The 18,082-nt window shown below is 37.0% G+C and overlaps 1 protein-coding gene across 1 annotated transcript in view; it reads right to left on the bottom strand.

The window, feature by feature from the left end:
• Positions 1–18,026, bottom strand: part of lig1 (ligase I, DNA, ATP-dependent) — an 81,078-nt gene extending 63,052 nt beyond the window's left edge. Inside the window, exons 1-7 of the mRNA XM_008433962.2 lie at positions 17,851–18,026; positions 17,229–17,297; positions 14,486–14,648; positions 10,944–11,109; positions 6,931–7,056; positions 1,314–1,691; positions 1,038–1,146 (exon numbers count right to left, since the gene is read on the bottom strand). Of these exons, the coding sequence (XP_008432184.1) occupies positions 1,038–1,146; positions 1,314–1,691; positions 6,931–7,056; positions 10,944–11,109; positions 14,486–14,648; positions 17,229–17,297; positions 17,851–17,867 (1,028 nt within the window). The 5' untranslated portion in view covers positions 17,868–18,026. The remainder of the gene's footprint in view (positions 1–1,037; positions 1,147–1,313; positions 1,692–6,930; positions 7,057–10,943; positions 11,110–14,485; positions 14,649–17,228; positions 17,298–17,850) is intronic.
• Positions 18,027–18,082: the final 56 nt, after the last annotated feature.

Here is an 18,082-nt window from a genome sequence, read left to right as displayed (position 1 = left end):
TGCAGCTGAAATGACTGGGAACAAAGAACAGACTGAAAATTATCAGGACAAACTCCACATCAGGGTTTTGTGTAGCTGCAGAGAGGTTGGGGCGTTTAAATAGTCAGTACCTTGGAAAATGTCTCCAAGGGAAAACAGGGGCAAAGGAAAAGAGAAAGAGTTCCAACATTTTTTAAATAAAAATGTTGTTTCTGTAAAGATTCAGCTTTCTATACACTACTTTTAAACAATAAATATAAAAGATCACTTTGTATTTACAGCAGCTGTTTCCACAGAGTTCAGGTGTTTAATAACAAATTTGCAAAAAACGTGATTGTAAGGAAATGATTAGATGAAAGAGCAGGAGGACAGCTCCATGTCAGATGATGGGGGACAATCCAGATGGATGACAGATAAGGAAACGCTGGACGATCAGATGGAAAATGGGCAAATGGAGGGTAAACAATTAGACGGATGACTGATGGTCGACAATTAGATGGACAGCGGAGAGAAGGGAGACGACGGACAATCAGATTGCTGGACATATGATAGATAGTAGAGGATGAGAGGACGGAAATACGACTTTGAACAATTGAATGAACAACAAATGGACGAAAACATGACTTTGAATAATTAGATTAGAGATGAACGGACGGATGAATGGAGGTCCACAGACAGCCAGACAATATTTAGGAAATGAGCTGATACCCCGTTTCCATTTCTGAAAAATCCTGAAAGCCAAACTCTTCCAGGTGTAGAAACCGCTTACGTCACATGGTAACAGTGTGTTACTGTTTACCACTTTCCTAAAATGTATTACTGACTAAAGACTCTTTCAGCAAGATGAAGATCACAAAAATAAAACTGAATGTGTTACACAGGAACTTCAAGTTGTTCTCATTTCAGCTGAACTGTGAATTTTATGCATCTAATGGAAACAGAAGTTCAATCAATAGGAACCTAATGTGTATAAATTATCTACTCCATGTTGCTTATTTGCAGACTCTGCAGCACAGCAGCCGACCGAACAAACCAGAGCTGGATGCAACTTCTCTCACCCTTTTGCGTCTTTCTGTTCCTCATCGGAGCTCTTCCTCTCTGCACTCGTCTTTTTCTCTCCTTCGTTCTTCTCTGGTTTCTCTGTCTTAACTGCTGCTTTTCGGGGAGCTAATAAAGGCAGAAAAAGAAACAGAAAAAGGTGAGCAAAGGTTTGATGACGGGCAGAAATGTGCTGTCTTCTCGTACAGATAAAAGCGCAGCACTTTTTCTTTTTTTTTTTTTTTTTGGGGAGACATTTTTAATGCAAGCGCAGAGCAATGCAAATTCCTCCTCACCAAAGAAACTGCTGATTGGGGTTTTCTTGGCCAGCTCCTTATCTTTCTGCTCCTTCGCCTCTTTCTGCTTTTTTTCTCCCATTTGACTTTTTGGGCTCCCTGTGTCTTTCGTGTCCTTTTCAACCACCTTGTCTTTGGCGACAGAGGCCCCTTTCTCATCATCCGTCTTCTCCTTTGCTTCATTTTTCTTTTCCGCCCCCTCAGCTTTCTTTTCTTTCTCATCAGAGATCTTTTCTTCTACCTGCTCCTCCTCCTTCTTGGCCTTCTCTCCTTCTGTTTTCTCGTTCCCCACCTCCTCGTCTGGGCTGTTAGCCTCAGCCACTGGCTTTTCAACCTTTTCTTCCTTTGCTCCCTCCTCCATGGGTTCATCGGTGTTCTCTACACAGGGGAAGACAGAAAAGGAGTGAAGTCATTGAAGAGATAAATGCCAGCAGGTTTACTGAGGGCAGCCATTTTTTTCTTTTTTTTTTTAAGCGAGGCCATGTTTGAAGACACTTTCTTCTTCAATAAACGCTGCAGGTGATATTTCTGAGCTTTCCTTTTCACTCGAGACACTCAGGTAGGAGGGGAAATTGCTATTGACAAACTTGTAGCACCGACTCCCAGCAGACGGACGGGGTCATGTGTTGGCTGGTTGAGAAGACCGGCATAAAACTTTAATTTTCTTTACACATTAAATAAAGCTAAAAACTACTGAATTTAGCTCTACCATCTCGAATTTATCAAAACATTTCCCAAAAGCTGGGAAACACAACAGATAAATGCTGTGAAAACGCATATATGCCCTTAGAAATGTTTACGATTTTTGCATGTTTCGGTTCATTAAACAAAAGATAATTTAAGAAAAATAAACACTTTTCAAATGAGGATTTAGATTTGAAGAACTAACACAACTGTTGAACAACGTTTCCCATCTCATGCATGAACTGGAGAGCTCATTCAAACTGCTGCATCCTTGGTGCACTAAGTAGCGTTGTGATTGGTCCTTCCTCCCAGCTACTGAACGACTTTATAGTCATCACTGCTCCCACAAACTCAATATTTACAATTTCTTCACATCTTTGCAAATAGTCTGGTTTTTATGCAGAAACACCCAACTTGCACGTTTCTTAAATCATCTTACTTAGTTACAATTTTCTTTGAACCAGAGTGACCTTTGCTTTTGGCTTTTATATTTGTGTGAATCTACATTCTTTAACTTATTTGTCACTTTCCTGAGGGACAAAAAAGATTACTTTGATTTTATTAATTAACTAAACAAGCTGCCTCATGTTAAGCACTTACTTCCACCAAACCTAATAACTGATTGAGCCACCCTTGCAAAGTGTCTTTGACATCGCACGGGAGGCATTTTGGCTCACCCTTTGTAGAATTGTTTCAATTCAGCCACAATGGATGATATTTAACATGATTTTAAGCACAAACTTTGATTAGGACACTCAGTCAGAGGACTTCTGAGTATGCTTTGGATTGCAATCTTGCAGCATATCATAGGTGGGCTTGATCTCAACATCAAACTGATTGCTGGATATTCCACTTGAGAATTATTTTCAAAAACAAATAGTTTTCGTGGTTCAATCAGTGACAGCAAAGTGCCTGATGAGTCTTCAATTGGCTTTTTGATTCATTTTAGTGGCCTTAAAATTCCTAAATCAACTGATGTCAGTTCATGTGGTTCTGATTTCTCCTCAGAATCACCTTCTAGTCATGATATGTTGCCTTTTAATATCTTTTCACCTCATCCTGTTAGACGTATCTTGTAATTTAAGTGATTTCAGGTCTGGCAGCAATCAGGCCCGACTGAAATAAAACTCAGCTTTCAAAAAAAAAAAAAAAAATGCTGTTAATCACACTTAAATCATAACTTAACAAGACAGTTATTACTTTTTTCTACACAAGGTCAGATTGGTGTGGGTAGCTTTTTCCTCCAATAAATGAAATCATTAGTTGAAGACTACTTTTCATTTTGAAAACTAATGATCTAAAAAAGCAGAAATGTGAGAAATGCCTATACATCTACCAGTGTTATTGCTTTAGCTTAATAATTTTGGTCTTAATGAGATGTCAAAAAAGAAACCAGCAAATTGGGAAAAGTGAAAGCAGCAATTGGGGATAAAGTGGTTGTCAAACTTTTCTATCCATCAACGGTAAAAAACAAAAAGCTTCTCCAACTCATCAGGAGGTTAAAGGTGTATTTATGAAACTCTTTTGTTTGGTTTACAAGCTTGATTACAGGTAGGATTACTACCCTGTTCTTAAGAACTCATTTAGAGAAACAAAGACTCCGATGCTTTTTAACAAATCATTCATGTTGGTGCAATTAAAAAAGGGCTTTGATGCAGTCAAGCCATTCTGGCTAAACAGCAAGCATTTAGGTTTCCCTTCTCTGTGCCAAAATTAAAAACATGCATTGTGTCTTTAGAGGTCAGTGATGGGACTTTCCTGTTCTAGCCAATCACAGTATAGTAAAAAAAAAAAAACAGGATTTAACCTCTTGATGTCAGGAAAACTCAATTTCTGTAGGTTGACTGTCAAAGTTTAGAAGATCTAGTTGGAATCAGGAATTTTTTTTTTAACAATCACTTTAGTATTTTCAGAAATTAAATACCATGTCTGCCATACAATGTGCTTTTTAAGATGTTCAAGTTAAAATAGGCCACTCACATTTAAAAGTTGACTGTGCAAAGAATGGCTCACTTAATTATTAGCAAATCCTCAATAAGCTGAGCTTAATGTAGAAAAAGGTCCAATGAACATTAGTGCTACTGCAGAGTCTATAAATGTCTGATAAAATACAACTAAATTAAGAAAATGACAAAACACCTCAATTGTTTTCACAAACAAGAACAAAAAAAAACTGATACAAGAACTCAACTTTAAAAAACTTTACCATATAAAATATAAGACAACTTTTATTTCAATTGCAAAGATCAGTAAGTCACTGAGCCATTAGGAATAATAAATATTCAGTTCATTGAAGCAATGCAGACTAACAAGATTCCAGCTCAAATTAAATGCTAAAACAACATACAAAGAAAAAGATCCTTAAAAATGTTTCTTGTTTTCTGGCATTTAGAAAATAGAAATAATTCTGATAATTGTATCTGACCTAAATCAAGAAAATGTTAGTCTGATTTAACTTCAAATAGCAAGAAAGAAAAATGTGTCAGTCTTAAATATCTGTAAATAATATTAAAATCTCATCCCGTCCCATTCTTGTGAATATAAAGTCTTGCCATGTTTTTGGAGTTTTAAGTATTACATCCCTACTAATGCATGGTAGCCTTTATAGCAGCAGCTGCACAATTAGGCCATAAAACATAGAACAATAGAGGGCTACAGAGGGACAATCATATAAGGCCTGGAAAAGGATTTTTAGATCAAAAAGAATCTAAATAGGATTTCCTTCATGTGGTGAGGTTTTCCTTTTTATCCCTTTTCTGTATTGATGACCATTTCAGAAAGAAAGTACAAATAAGGATGTATTTTCTCCTTATTTAAGATAATTTGATCCCTTAGAGTTCAAACTTTGACAGAGAAAAAAATTTAATTGACAAGACACATGGTACAATGGAATAAAAACACAGAAAAAACCTATTAGCTTTTAGAAATAAATACACAAAGCTTCAATTTAGCTTGGTTTATTTATAAAGCGAAATAACAAAATAAAACCAACAGTCTTCTTCGTCTCTAGGCGTTAAATCTATATAAAAATGGATTTAAAACATGAGGAATCATCTCAACGACTGCCTGGTTGTTATCATTCTAAATGCAACAACAAAAACTGCCCTCAGGAAGATTCCCCTGATCCTTTATGGGCCGTAGTCAGAGGGACTGCCCCAAATAAACACCAGCAAATTAAAAGATAAAATAATCCTTTGAAGGAAAAACCAATTACTTGTAATGTTTTAGTTTTCATTTGCACATTATTTGCCATCTTGCTGCCTATGTTTCTGTATTATGTGGTTTTATTGTGGATTAAAGGATCTGTTGTGTCAGGGAAGAAGCTAAAGATCATTTGCGAGTCATTAACACTCTTGTTTTCTCCCAATTCTTCATTCAGCAAAGAACATTTCCAGATATAGCAGAACAGGAGATTAATGTGGCTTTAAAATATTTCCTCTGTCAGACCAGAAGCTCAGGCTGCATACATCTCAGAGAAATGCAAGCAAAAAGTACGTTTTTAATGATTACCATCTGATAAATTCTCATAACTGAAATTTTCCTTTTGATCGCCTAGTCAATTAGTGAATCCAATTAATTTCTTATGGATGGTTGGAGAAGCTTGTAAGTGTTAGATAAAAGAAAAATCAGTGGTATCACATTTCATGCAAGAATTGTGGCATGTCTTTTCTTAGTGTTTGAATTTTAAGGCACCACGCCTTGCAAACGGTATTCCTAACCGTTCAACTTCTCCATACTCTTTCATGTCACAACCAGAAAGTGTTTGTTTTTTTCTGTTCGTTCTAACGAGGGGATTATGTAACAGATCAACAGAAAGTAGTGCATAATCATGAAGTGGAAAGAAAGAAAACTTTAGAGAATTTTAGGGAACAAACAGCATCATGAAGACCAGGAAATCCAGCAGTGACTTTCAAACATAGTGATGGCAGCATCATGCTCTGGGGATGCTTTTCTTCAGCAGGGACAGAAAAAAAATGCGTTTGAAAGACAAATGAAGATAAAAACCAGCACTTTGTGGGGTGGGATCTTTTGTATTAAGTGTCTTGATTCATGCTTTAATGATAAGCAAGCCTCCGGTCACTAGGTGGCAGCAGTGCTCAAACTAATTAACAGTCTGTCTGTTCAACCATTAGAATAAGAAGCCTTCTCAGGAGCACAGGGGTTCAAACACTGGAGGAGGAGGAGGAGGGATGGAAAAGTTTGTGGCAGTGCAAAGAAAAATGGCAGCAGAATAAAAAAGTGACTGTAGCCGACAGAAACAGACCAGAAAATACAACAAAGTCTTTATAGTCTTTGGGTTTAAGCAAAATTGTTGCAAACTTTGAACAAAAATTGTTGTTTACCTTTTTGAAAAGGAATAAGCTGGAGCTGAAAAGTGATCAATGTTTAGTTGAAAAAGATTATGAATGTTTAGTCTAAAAATGAACATTCAGTGAATCATTTGTTTTTTGTTTTCTTTTTTGTGAATCTCACAGACTGAACATTACAAATTGAGTTAGTCAACTGAACTTGGACAAATTTTAAGACTTAAAACAATAAAATGAGCTGCAACACTTACAATTTAAGCAGCTCATTTTATTAATCTGATTGGATAATCAGGTGAGTGTATGCAGAGACTCGTATGTCTTGTACATATGAAAAGTTAAGAATTTAGACCTACAGTCGGAGATACGATAAAATTATTAAACTAAATGCTAACCTCACATTCACTTTCCATCTATTTTTTTAAAGAGAAATGCGCTCTACTTTTTCTCGGCCCATCACAGAAAATGCCACCCTAAAGAAAACGGAGAGCTGATTGTGTTCAGAGGTTTCTAATGAACTACTCGATGTGTTGCTTTATTTTTTTCCCCTCTACATTCACCTGGGCCTTCCAGACCTGCACAGGATGTGACCCCTGTTATCAGACTCGCTGCAGAGGAAGAAAGCGTACCTGCACTGCTGACACCGCTCTCCAGGCGGGGTCGTTTGTTTTGCTGACCCTGCTCCTCCGCGACCTCGGACTCCCCTTTCCGACTCTCGCTCTCATCCAGCTTCCTCTTGGGGAACATCTTCCTCGCTGCACACATCAGGAGAGGAATTAAATTAAGAGAGAGACAAAAAAAAAAGAAGCAAAAAATAATGAAGTGAAGGGGGTCCCAGATGAAATTATGCCGTGATTAAACAGAGAGAAATGTGGAGATGAAAAACAGGATGACTCTACTCTCTTACTGCAGATGTAGGCCAACAAAAAAAAGAGAAGAGAGAGTGTCACAGATACGTACTTTGGTAATGAAAACACTAATTTCATCCAGAAAGATATTATGCAGCCAAGCAGCTTGCAGTTCCAGTGTAATTTCCTCTATAATTGTATGCAACAGCAGTGCTTGGGGGCAATTCTGGTTTCCGTTCCACATCTGCCTCTGTTTTGCTTCTTGTTAAGATTCTAGCGAAGGTAGCTCTGCTGTTGTTGTTTTTCTTCCAGATATCATAATGAAAGCATTAACCCGGGACATTAAGAATGCAATTTCAGGTCGAATTAGTGTGTTGCTTTAATGCGATCGCTTCCCCGGCAGTGATGGTAGCAGGCACGCCCGTTACCAAACGCTGCAGCCATCCAACACGAAGGGAACGAGATGATGAAAAGAGAATGAGCTGATTTTATTTTGGCGAAAGGAAAAGCAAAAGGAGCGTTGCTTTCCTTAATGAAAACAAAGCTGAAGTGTTAGAAAAGTCTTTAGCTCCGAGTAGCTTTCATTTTCACCCAATGAGCTTACCTTGCAGGAGTGGAAGACAAAAAAATGCAAGCAAAGTAATCCGAATTAAAGCACTCACCTTTCTAATTTATATTTATTGCCAATAATGAAGCAGATACAAACAAACTTCTGCTGTTAAATGTTGAGGCGATCAAACGCCAACTCAACCTGCAGGACAATAATCCACACATGAAAACCTCAAAAAGGAAACGGATTGAATCAATAGGGGGAAGAAATCAGCAACAATACCAGCAGAGCAACACTCTGCTGGTTCGGTCCAGTCAGCAGAAACCAAACATTGCAAGAACAACGCATCAGTAATAACGTTATTATCATAATGCAAGTACATGCAGAAATAAATGATAAAAGCTGGAGGACGGGGGGCGTGCTTGTGATTCAGCAGATAGGATTAATGAGAGACGGTGGAACACGATCGAGTTCCACCGGTTGTCAATGGGAGAGGCGGTCCAGGGAGACGAAACCCAAACGGGCCGCAGCCCGGTCAGCTGCTTGTGCTCAACAAACTTTTACTGACTGCAGCTTGAGATTAATGTCTTGTTTTCCCCCCCGTCGATATGAAGGAATGATTATTTGCACCCATTAGGCTCCTGCTAGCAAATGATCAAGTCAAGCAGCTTGAGGAGGAACGAATTAGAATCGCCTGCTGGTGTCAAAGTTCAAATGTTTCAACTGTGCTGAAGTTCGGCTTCAGGTCTTCGTTGTTGTCGGGTTACAGCAACATTTAGGAGGAGCGCTCAAGTCAATCAGGCTGAAATTATTAAATTAATCGTAATTAATCAATTATTGAAATAATCGTCAAATAATTTAGTAATCGATTAATTGTTAACTTGAGTAAACAGACTCTGAAACACCCTCAAACGAATAATTAAGCCAAAACTGCAAAAAATAAATAAATTTTGCTTTTAAGATTAAATGTATTTTTAATTATGTATGAAATAAGTTGAAGTGGTTCAATGAAAAGTCTGCAGAATGGGCCCATGTTTTTATCCAATCAGAATATTTAATAAATACTCAAATACTAAAATAATCCTGATCTGCAGCGACAGACATTTTCATATCTTGTCTCCTTCCAACAATAAACATAATTGTGTGAGGATTTCATCTGTTAGAGCAAAACAGTGCAGAAAAGAGAAGCAGAAGGAACATTTCTAACATTTTGTACAAGTAGAGATCAAAAAAAGTGTCATTTTAAATTCAGCTGTTGAGTCAATATTTTATAGAACTACTACATTTCACTACTGCAAGTCTTTCCAGCCGCAGATTCTAAGCTTAACTTTGACTAGGCCATTCCAATCTATTAATATTGTTCGAGCAAAACCAATAAAACACTTGCCTGGACCAAAGTTTGTGGTAAACCTCGTCTGTCAGTTTGACCCAAATCAAGTAATTTAAAATTTATTTAAACTAATAAACTTGAAGAAAGTTACAAAGAAAATCTCTAAAAATTGTTCTAGTATTTAGCAAATAGAAATAATTTTGTTAATTCTAAGAAAGAAAAAACAAGAAAAGTTTGGTCTGATTTAACTTCAGACAGTGAGAAAAAACTTTGTGTTTGTGTCTTTTTATTTGGTCGATGTTAAAGTGATGGTAAATTGACACTGTAAGTCATTTGGATACACACTGGTTCTGGTTAAACTGCATTTCTACAGAAGAGTTTCTCAAACTAGTCCACTTACACTGATAAAAATCCCCATTTGAGTCAGCAGGAGGTATAAGTGGAGACTAACATGTTGCCCAGCTGTCAGATATTGCAGAATTGTCTGAGAAAATCAATACAAGCTGTTTGTGCTCCGACTCCATAAACTGCATGTGAAAATACCATTAAAAGGGAGAGAGCTGCAAAGTGCGGCTGGCTGCTAACAATGACTGAGCAGGAAGTTTACTGGGGAAACGGTCATCTGAAGCTGTGATTCCTAATCTGAGCTCAGACCAGCAAACTCACGTCTTACAACAGGAACAACAAGCAGCTGCAGCATTTTGAATGAAAGACAACCCAACCAAAGGAAGCTGGTTTGTACAACAACAGATTTGCAGTTGATCAGAATCTGTTGTGTTTTTTACTGGGATCAAGAAAAGCAAAACTTTTTTTTTGTCCAATTATAAAATGCATCTAAATGAAGAATTTTAAGCACTTTTGGCTTAAAATTCTCTGTCTCTGACCATTTGCTGCATGTTGTTTCTATTCTCTCTTCATCCTCTTTTCTGTCAAATTACTGTTCATTAAAAGCCACCAGCGCCCAAAGAAATCAAAAAATTATTAAATACGTAATGTAAAAGACTGTTGACAGATGCTTTCATGCATCTGCCAAGTAAATCTCTTCATTTTCGATTTGATCTGAAAAATGTGCAGAACTATTTTTCTTTTAAATGTTAAAAAAAATGTAAATGAAGTAAATAAAAATAATAAATCAGAAGGTGAGAGTTAAGAGAAAACCAGGTTAATCCTGATCAGTATGTTTAGACACAGATCTGCTTTTATAACTACAAAAAATGTTTTTTTATCTAAAATAAAGGGTATTTTCAAGTTTCAGTACATTTAAGACTTTTTAAGATTATAATCCACATTTAAGACAAATTATTGAAAAAGAAAAAACTCCCTTGACATATTTACCTGATTGTTTTTATTTAATACATTTGACAAAATATGGTTAAGTGAAAAATTATCAACTTAAATTAGTTTCTCAGAGTTTGACCTTCTCCTAATTAAAATTCCTAAGAACGATAAACTTTAAAAATATATATATACTGTATATAAAAATGAAAATATTGATGAAAATTTATTGATAAATGTACAACTTTAGCATTCAACTTAAATATTATTTCAGGGTGTTGAGTTGAAATATGAGCATTTTTAAGAATTTCATGAATTAGACTTTGAAATGTATTGCTTTTTGTGTTTTAAAACACTGCATAAATTTTAGATAAATTCAAAGAAAGAACAGATTTAAGATGATTTCAGGTTTTTTAGGCTGATTCAGAATAAAAGAACAGCAGGAGTTTGAGGCAACAAAAGGTTTTCAAAGGTTATTCTCAATCAGAGAACCAGGCTCATTGTCTCCATAAAATTAAACCATAAAACACATGAAATCAAAATGAAGGTGCATTTTAGTTAGAATGAGAAAAAAGTGATAAAACGGAAAGTTATTCTGAGGTTTATATTTATGAAAATAAACTCCGATTGGATACTAACCAGTTTTGCGCTTCACAATTCTAGACGTGGAGGTGGAACTGGGAGAACTGGGCGACCCTGACGACGTCGAGGAGGCCGACGTCTCCGGGGTTTCCAGGGTTATGGGTGTGGATGGGGCCGGCGTTGGAGACAACGGGGTGGGAACGGCCTTGAACACATCGTCCGTCTGAAAAACAAACAGAAGCATCAGCAAATGTTACGAAAAGGGATGGAAAACACAAAGTTTTTCTTTTAAACACTGATCAGTTTGGGTTCAAGACATTTAAATAGATACATTTTCCAATCATAAAAAAAAGGATGCATGATGAGAGGACAGGACTGAGAAGCTAACAGCTAACAGAGAAAAATAAAAAAAACACAACACACATCCAGAGGATCAGACCAGATTCAGCTCCAGAGTAAATAAATGTTCGGTTTCATTTGAATCAAATCTTCTCCATCGTTTACAGAAAGCACTCAGTCATTTTAAATCAGCATCTAAATACATGCTGCTTGTAGTCTTAATAAATTAAGCATCACAAGCAACTGCTGGAACGTTCATCTATAAAACAACAACGTCTTTTTTAAATCCTCGACTTTTTGCAATTAAATAGCAAGAAAATAATTCAAGGATGAAAAGAAAACGACTCGTTGCAGAAACTGGAAACTACCTCTTACTTGTTCCAGGGTTATTTCCACATAAAGCATCATTTCCACAAACACACCTCTGAAATTGGTAATAAGACATGATGGCTATTTAGCTGCAGCTTGCAGGAAGAAAAACATGACCCTGACGGAGGCAACAGGAACAAAGTTGTTTATCTCACATTAAAATCTAATTAGAATCTAATCCAGGAGAAATGGAAAACTCCAAAAGTAGAGCTGATTTAAAATAGGGGTTTACAGGAAACATTTTTTGGGAAATAGTTGACCACAATTTAATTTGAAACCGTTTAACTGAAAAAACAGAAATGGCAAAAATATAAAAGTTTGGTTGGTCTTTTTATAGATTTATGAACTTTTGGAATTTGATACATTATGGAATATTATAGAATTGTTGTCAATGTAAAATTTATTTATACTTTTAAAAACAGGTTTAAAATTGCACCAAAGTGCTGCTCAAAAACAAAAACATAATGGAGTAAATTGATGAAAAGAGAGAAAAATAACAGCAATAAGAATAATAAGTAGGTAAAATAAAACATCACAACAGAAACGTTTCAACAGAAAATGTCAACAAATGAAAATATTTTAAATAACTATTGTATTTTTAGACTAAAGTCTTTTCTTCTCGTCAGTCACGATTTAAACAGAATCTCCAGATCATTTAAATACACAAATTGGTGTCTGAATCCTGATCCTAAAAATTAGGAGTGAATTGAAAAACACAAGTTGCTTTTCCATTACAACTTTGTTGATATTCTGCAAATGTCAAAAAAAAATTAAAATAAATCCAAAGAAATGCAGTTAAAATCACATGTGAATAAGTTTGTTCAGGCAATAAGTCATTAAAAAACACGCAGCGCCTCGATTCTCTAACAACTTCTTTGTTTTTTCTGCCAGTAGTGAAATCTGGTTGATCATGTGACTCATTATGCCAAAATATTGTTTTCATTGCGGTTTTCTGAAATAAGAACCAAAAAACACCTCGTGTAACAATGTTTTCTAAAACAACATGTTTCCATTAAGCACATTTATTTTCAAAGTATCCAGTTGCTCAATGGATCTTACCACAGGGACTGCGTTTCGTTGGCTAATGCCCATTTTACGTCACAGCGTAGCTACCACGTGCGTGACTGTCTCACAAACACAAGCTACAGTAGTAAACACATGCTAATGTRCATTGTGGACTAGCAGACCGGCTGAAAGTTTTTGCGTCAGGACTCGAAAAAGAATGGTTCTCCACCGTCAGTGGGGTATCTGTACAGGCGATGTCAGGTATCCTGATCGTATTTGTGGAACTAAAATTCACAGATTTCCAAAATCTGAAACGGAAAGCCTTGCTTGGATCAAAGCTTGTGCACGACCGCATTTGCAGCTCAACTGTCATAGGATCAATAAGAACAAAGTGTCTGCTGGTGTAAGTATTATTGCTTTTCTTTTTTTGTGTTTAGTGAACGAAAAAAATAAAGTCAATAATAAACACATCCATTATAAAAACCTTTTAGCCAAGTACAGTATAATGGCAGTACCGATACAACTTCTCCACCTTGAAGCCTGTCTGTTACAGTCTTACGTTAGCTGAACAGATCAATATGCAATGTGTACCGTATCTGACATACATTAAAGATTTTATTTCACCTGAAAAGGCTTTTTACTAAATTGTAATCGTGTTGGCCACGCTAGCACAGAGTTCCGTGTCTCAGCCCTAGGCACACTCAAACATTTGCCAACAACAGAAATTACTGGTTTCAAAAGTAACCCTCAAAACCATGAATGTCCGACTCACCCAGCCTTGCAAGAACAATAGCCATCAGTGATCTTGTCCACGGCTATATTTATGCTGAGGATCTGCAGTTTTCCTCATCGACCGGTAGCATTTAGCTGTGACTCACACAATGTTGGAGGCATCGCGTGGCTAAAACACCTTGATGTTGTCTAAAAAACATGACATGAACTTGTTGGTTCCCCTGTCCATTGTCGTGGCTGATATTTTGTGGAAATCCGGCAGAAATGATACACTAATCGACTCAGAAATACTCTGCAGAGAGTCAGTCGAAATTAAATTACACATAGAAACTAAGTTCTGCGAGGCTTTGTTTGTGAGACATGCAGCCACGTGAGACTTTCGAGGCGCGTTTCTGGGCGGAGCTTGGTAAGGTCCATTACATGGTCAAAGGAAAAGCAGCTACTGAAAGATCGACATGTCTGCTATCAAATGCACTTTTTTTCTCATCATATGAAACATTCAAGTGCAACAAAATTGCAAAAAAAAAACTGAAGAAATGTGACAGAATCAAGAGCTTTTCCACAGCAGTCTAACACCAATGGCTCTGACAAGCACTTCATCTCTTTTAGGCCTCATTTTATGGCAGCGTTTATAGTTATAAACCTATAACTGGCCTATAAATTCTCTCTCTAGTTAATTTTGTACAGTTTTTACATGTTTCAGAGGAGCAATTAGACATCAGTGAATTGAACCAACAGATAAATCACAGACAAAAGCAGTTATCAGGTGCCGACTGACATTATCTCTACTGGAGATGCTCTGCTGCCAACAGGACAGGAGAGGATGTATTATTACCACCTGGCCACACATAAACAAGCAGAGAGGTGGGTCACACCGACTAACCTCGCATATCCATCACGCTTTCTCCCCTCTGAGAGAAAATAATGAATAATTGCAGACACGTCACCCCGCAAAGTGAGCGGGGCGGTTAAGAGGAGCGTTTATCAAATAACAGGTGGTTGAACAGCAGCCAGAACTGATAATCAGCTCTTTTCAAAATGGAGCTTATGGACAGTGATGTGTAACAGTGACATCCCCCATCACTAAATAAACAAAACGCCAATGATAAGCCTGTGGGAGCTCTTCATTACCGCAGCTCCAGTGGCGTTTTTACCTTCTCAGTTTTAGCGGGAGCTCCTTTGTCGCCTTGTTCTTTTACAAGCGGCGCCTCGTCTTCGTCGCTGTCCAGTATTTGCCGGCTGCGCTTGGCGACCTTCTTGATCGGCGAATCCGCTTCCTGGACGCCGTTCTGCACCTTCAAGGGGCTTTTGATGGGTCTGGAAACACGCAAAGACAAGGAACATAAACACAAACCACACGCCAAGAATATTAAAGGGAAAAAAAAAAAGACGGGGGTCAGCAGGAAGAGAAATCAAATCAGAGTAATAAAAGAAAGCAGTCACAGCTGTGATGAGGATCATTACATAAAGGCCAGTCAATTAAAGCGAGTTGTAAGACTTGCTTTAAAGATTACACACTATAGTGATAATGAACACTTCATCTTCAAAGCAGCTCCAGATTGAGCAGAAAAGTTTTCACAGCAACTTCTGATCATTAACGCTTTCAAAGAGTAATTCACACATCTACAGAGAACCGTTATTCCACCAAAACCGCATATGTTCCTCATGTTGATCAGCTTCTAACTGCAATGAGTGTCAGAACATAAGTTCACACTCAGGCAGCCTCATCCCCGTTAAGACACAGCTTCTATAAAACATTAGCATTCCCAGTCAGCTAAAATATATCAGAAATAGTTTGATCACCAGGGGGAGAGAGGAATGGGGAGAAGGTTTAATCACGATATGTTGTGGTTCTGTTGTAATCAATGTTCCCTTTAAGCTGAGAGCCTGCGCAATTGCGCTCTGCTCGCACAGTCTCAGCGCACAAGAAAATCTATGCAGCGCATAAAATAAAATCCACCATAAACGTATTAATTAATATCTAATATTAGACCGAATCTAATATATTAAATTAGACCAATAATGTCTTATTCCATACCATTTTTCAATGTAACGCAGTGAGTGACAGATGTTCAGCCAATGATACGATACGGTTTAATTATGCTATGCAGCCAATCATAGCGTCGATAGCTCTATGTGTCCTACCCATACGCGCCGTGCAGGTTAGCTTGCTAACAACAGTGCGGCGGAGTTAAGAAACGCAACCCCTCATCATGGCGAAACGAACGGGCAGCGACACATCCGCTCACCAAGACAAAGTAAAACAGAAATGCGGTTCTTTTAGGATGGAATGGCTGTCTGAGTATGTGCAAATAGAAGAACAAGCGATGTTCAAACCACGATGTTGAACATGGGATGTGTAACATACTACACATCTCATGAACACCAACAAGATTTTTGTCTTTCATTTTAAGTGGGCCAAAGTGGCTTATATTAAAAGTAAACTAATTAAGCAAAGAATGCTGCTGTGATTTGCTTCTTTTAATAAGCCATGTAACTTGCTATGATTTTGAACGGGTGTGATGTGTGTGGTTACAGCGTGCACATCTGATGTTGCTCACAGCGGTCCTCAGTGTACTCAGGGAGCTTTTGTGTATGCCCAGACACATAAAAATTTAGAGAACATTGGTTGTAATAATGATAATTGTGACGACAAGAACTATTTATTACTTATTTATTTTGTGTGTCACAGCAATTACAGCCCCACAAACACAAATACTGCTCTTGAGAAACATTCCCATTTGTAACACGCTTCATTCACAGAGAAGTGTGATTTGAATCAGTAAACTGCACACAGTAAGCGCATTAAATCATATTTTCAAATGTATTGATATCTACTGATACACCTTCATTATACAAACAGCGGAGAACAATAGTAAAACTAACAATCCCAACAATACTGACAGGTTTGGAGGGTTTTAAACAATAAATTGTAATTTATCTTGACAATGATAAACCAAAATTCTTGAAAGAAATGTATCGCAATAAATGATAAATAATACGATACAATAAATACCCAGTGGCAGAAAAAGACTTAATAATTTTATATGTTCTAAAAACCTGATTTTAAAAAAAATTTCAATCACTGTTTAAAATGTTAATATGCAGATTTATAGTTTATCAGTAATTTTGAATAATTATTAGGATGATACCAATATTTATTTGTAAGCCATAACGACCAAATTACAATGAATAAACATTCGAAATATTCCTCTCTCTGTGTGATGATTCTATACAATATTCAATCCAATTAAAAATGTTTTATTTATCCCAAAGGGAAACTAAATGTTGACCAAACTCATTTCATGCAGAGTCTTTGTGGATGGTGATGCTGTGAGCAGAAGAAATCTCCAGTAGCAGTCAGTCTTACGACAAACCTGATGAGGCCTCTGACTGAAGACAGTTGCTATACGATATGCTAACAGCTCAATATCAGGACAACAGAGACAATATTCCACAACATGCACTAAATGACACAATCAACTCTTAGCAAGCACTGCTAATCCATCTCATTTGCTTTTGCTACTCCGATGTGAGCAGAGCTATTCTAGACCTGGTTTCATTTATAGAAAAGTGTGGCAAAACTATTTAACTCCTTCTCAATATTAAAAATTTTTAAGTTTATTATTATAATTAGAATTTAATGCAAAATGATATTAACACATACTATACTCAGATTTACTTTAAAAGTTCCTTAGACAGTTTGCTACGTATATATATAGGCAAATAAAATGACAGCAATTTTATTTATAAACTTCATAATCTGGCAAACAAAGAGTGGATTTTGAATATGAAAGGTGAGTTTTGTGATGCAAAGCTTCATTTCTGCAGATAGATAAATGAAACAACTGCAGCATTCTCACGTACTTTATGATTTAACATGGAAAAACAACTTACTTGTTCACTGGTTCGTCTGCAGTTTTCTTCTGGCTGTCTTTAACCTTGATCCTGGGCTGAAAAAACGATCTAGAACAGGAATATGAATAGATGCTTTAAATATAAGAGGCAACACGTTTTCACGAAACAACAAAAGCCCAGCAACATTAAACTTCCAGTTGACAAATACGGAGCAACTTTGTGTTGTTATATAACAATAAAACCCCATAAATACGTAGAAGTTTGTGGCTTTTCCGTGTTTAAACCTTGCTAGCTTGCTTTGGGTGTATCCCAGTGCTTAGCATCGTAAAGCTTCTTCACAACCACTATTCGTTTTAACAACATGAGCTACTTCCGGCTGAAAAGCGTCCCAGAACCTTGACTTTATGATAAGTTTCTTACTTTCATAAACATTTTGAGAGCTAAACCACAGTTAGCTATAACTATGTTATGCTAATGCTAGCTTACAACTATTGACACAAATACACTGCTATTGGTCGCGGTAGGAACCGTTTTAACACCAACTTAACAGCAAAAACAACATATAACACACAACACGTGGGTGTTTATTGCATTGGAGACACGCAGACTCCTTCAACACAGTAAATTAAAACTTTAAACTGTTTACACAGTCGTTACTTACGCGATGCTCCGCTGCATGTTGTCTTTAAACACTTTCTCCGCTTGATACTGACTTAAAACTTAGTAATTAAGTTTAGTTCGGCTCCAACATGTATACCCGAAAACATACAACTCCCGCGCTACAGAGCGGTACAATAACTGAATATTCGGCGCCAAACTAGCATGTTAGTCAAAGATCCTAAAACACAACAGAGGAGTCACTTTGCCCTAAAAATAACGTGACGTAACGTAAA

This window comes from Poecilia reticulata, linkage group LG17, assembly GCF_000633615.1.
Source record: "Poecilia reticulata strain Guanapo linkage group LG17, Guppy_female_1.0+MT, whole genome shotgun sequence".
Classification (NCBI taxonomy): domain Eukaryota; kingdom Metazoa; phylum Chordata; class Actinopteri; order Cyprinodontiformes; family Poeciliidae; genus Poecilia; species Poecilia reticulata.
The sequence above is the reverse complement of the archived record's forward strand: the minus strand, read 5'-3'. Positions and strand labels throughout refer to the sequence as shown.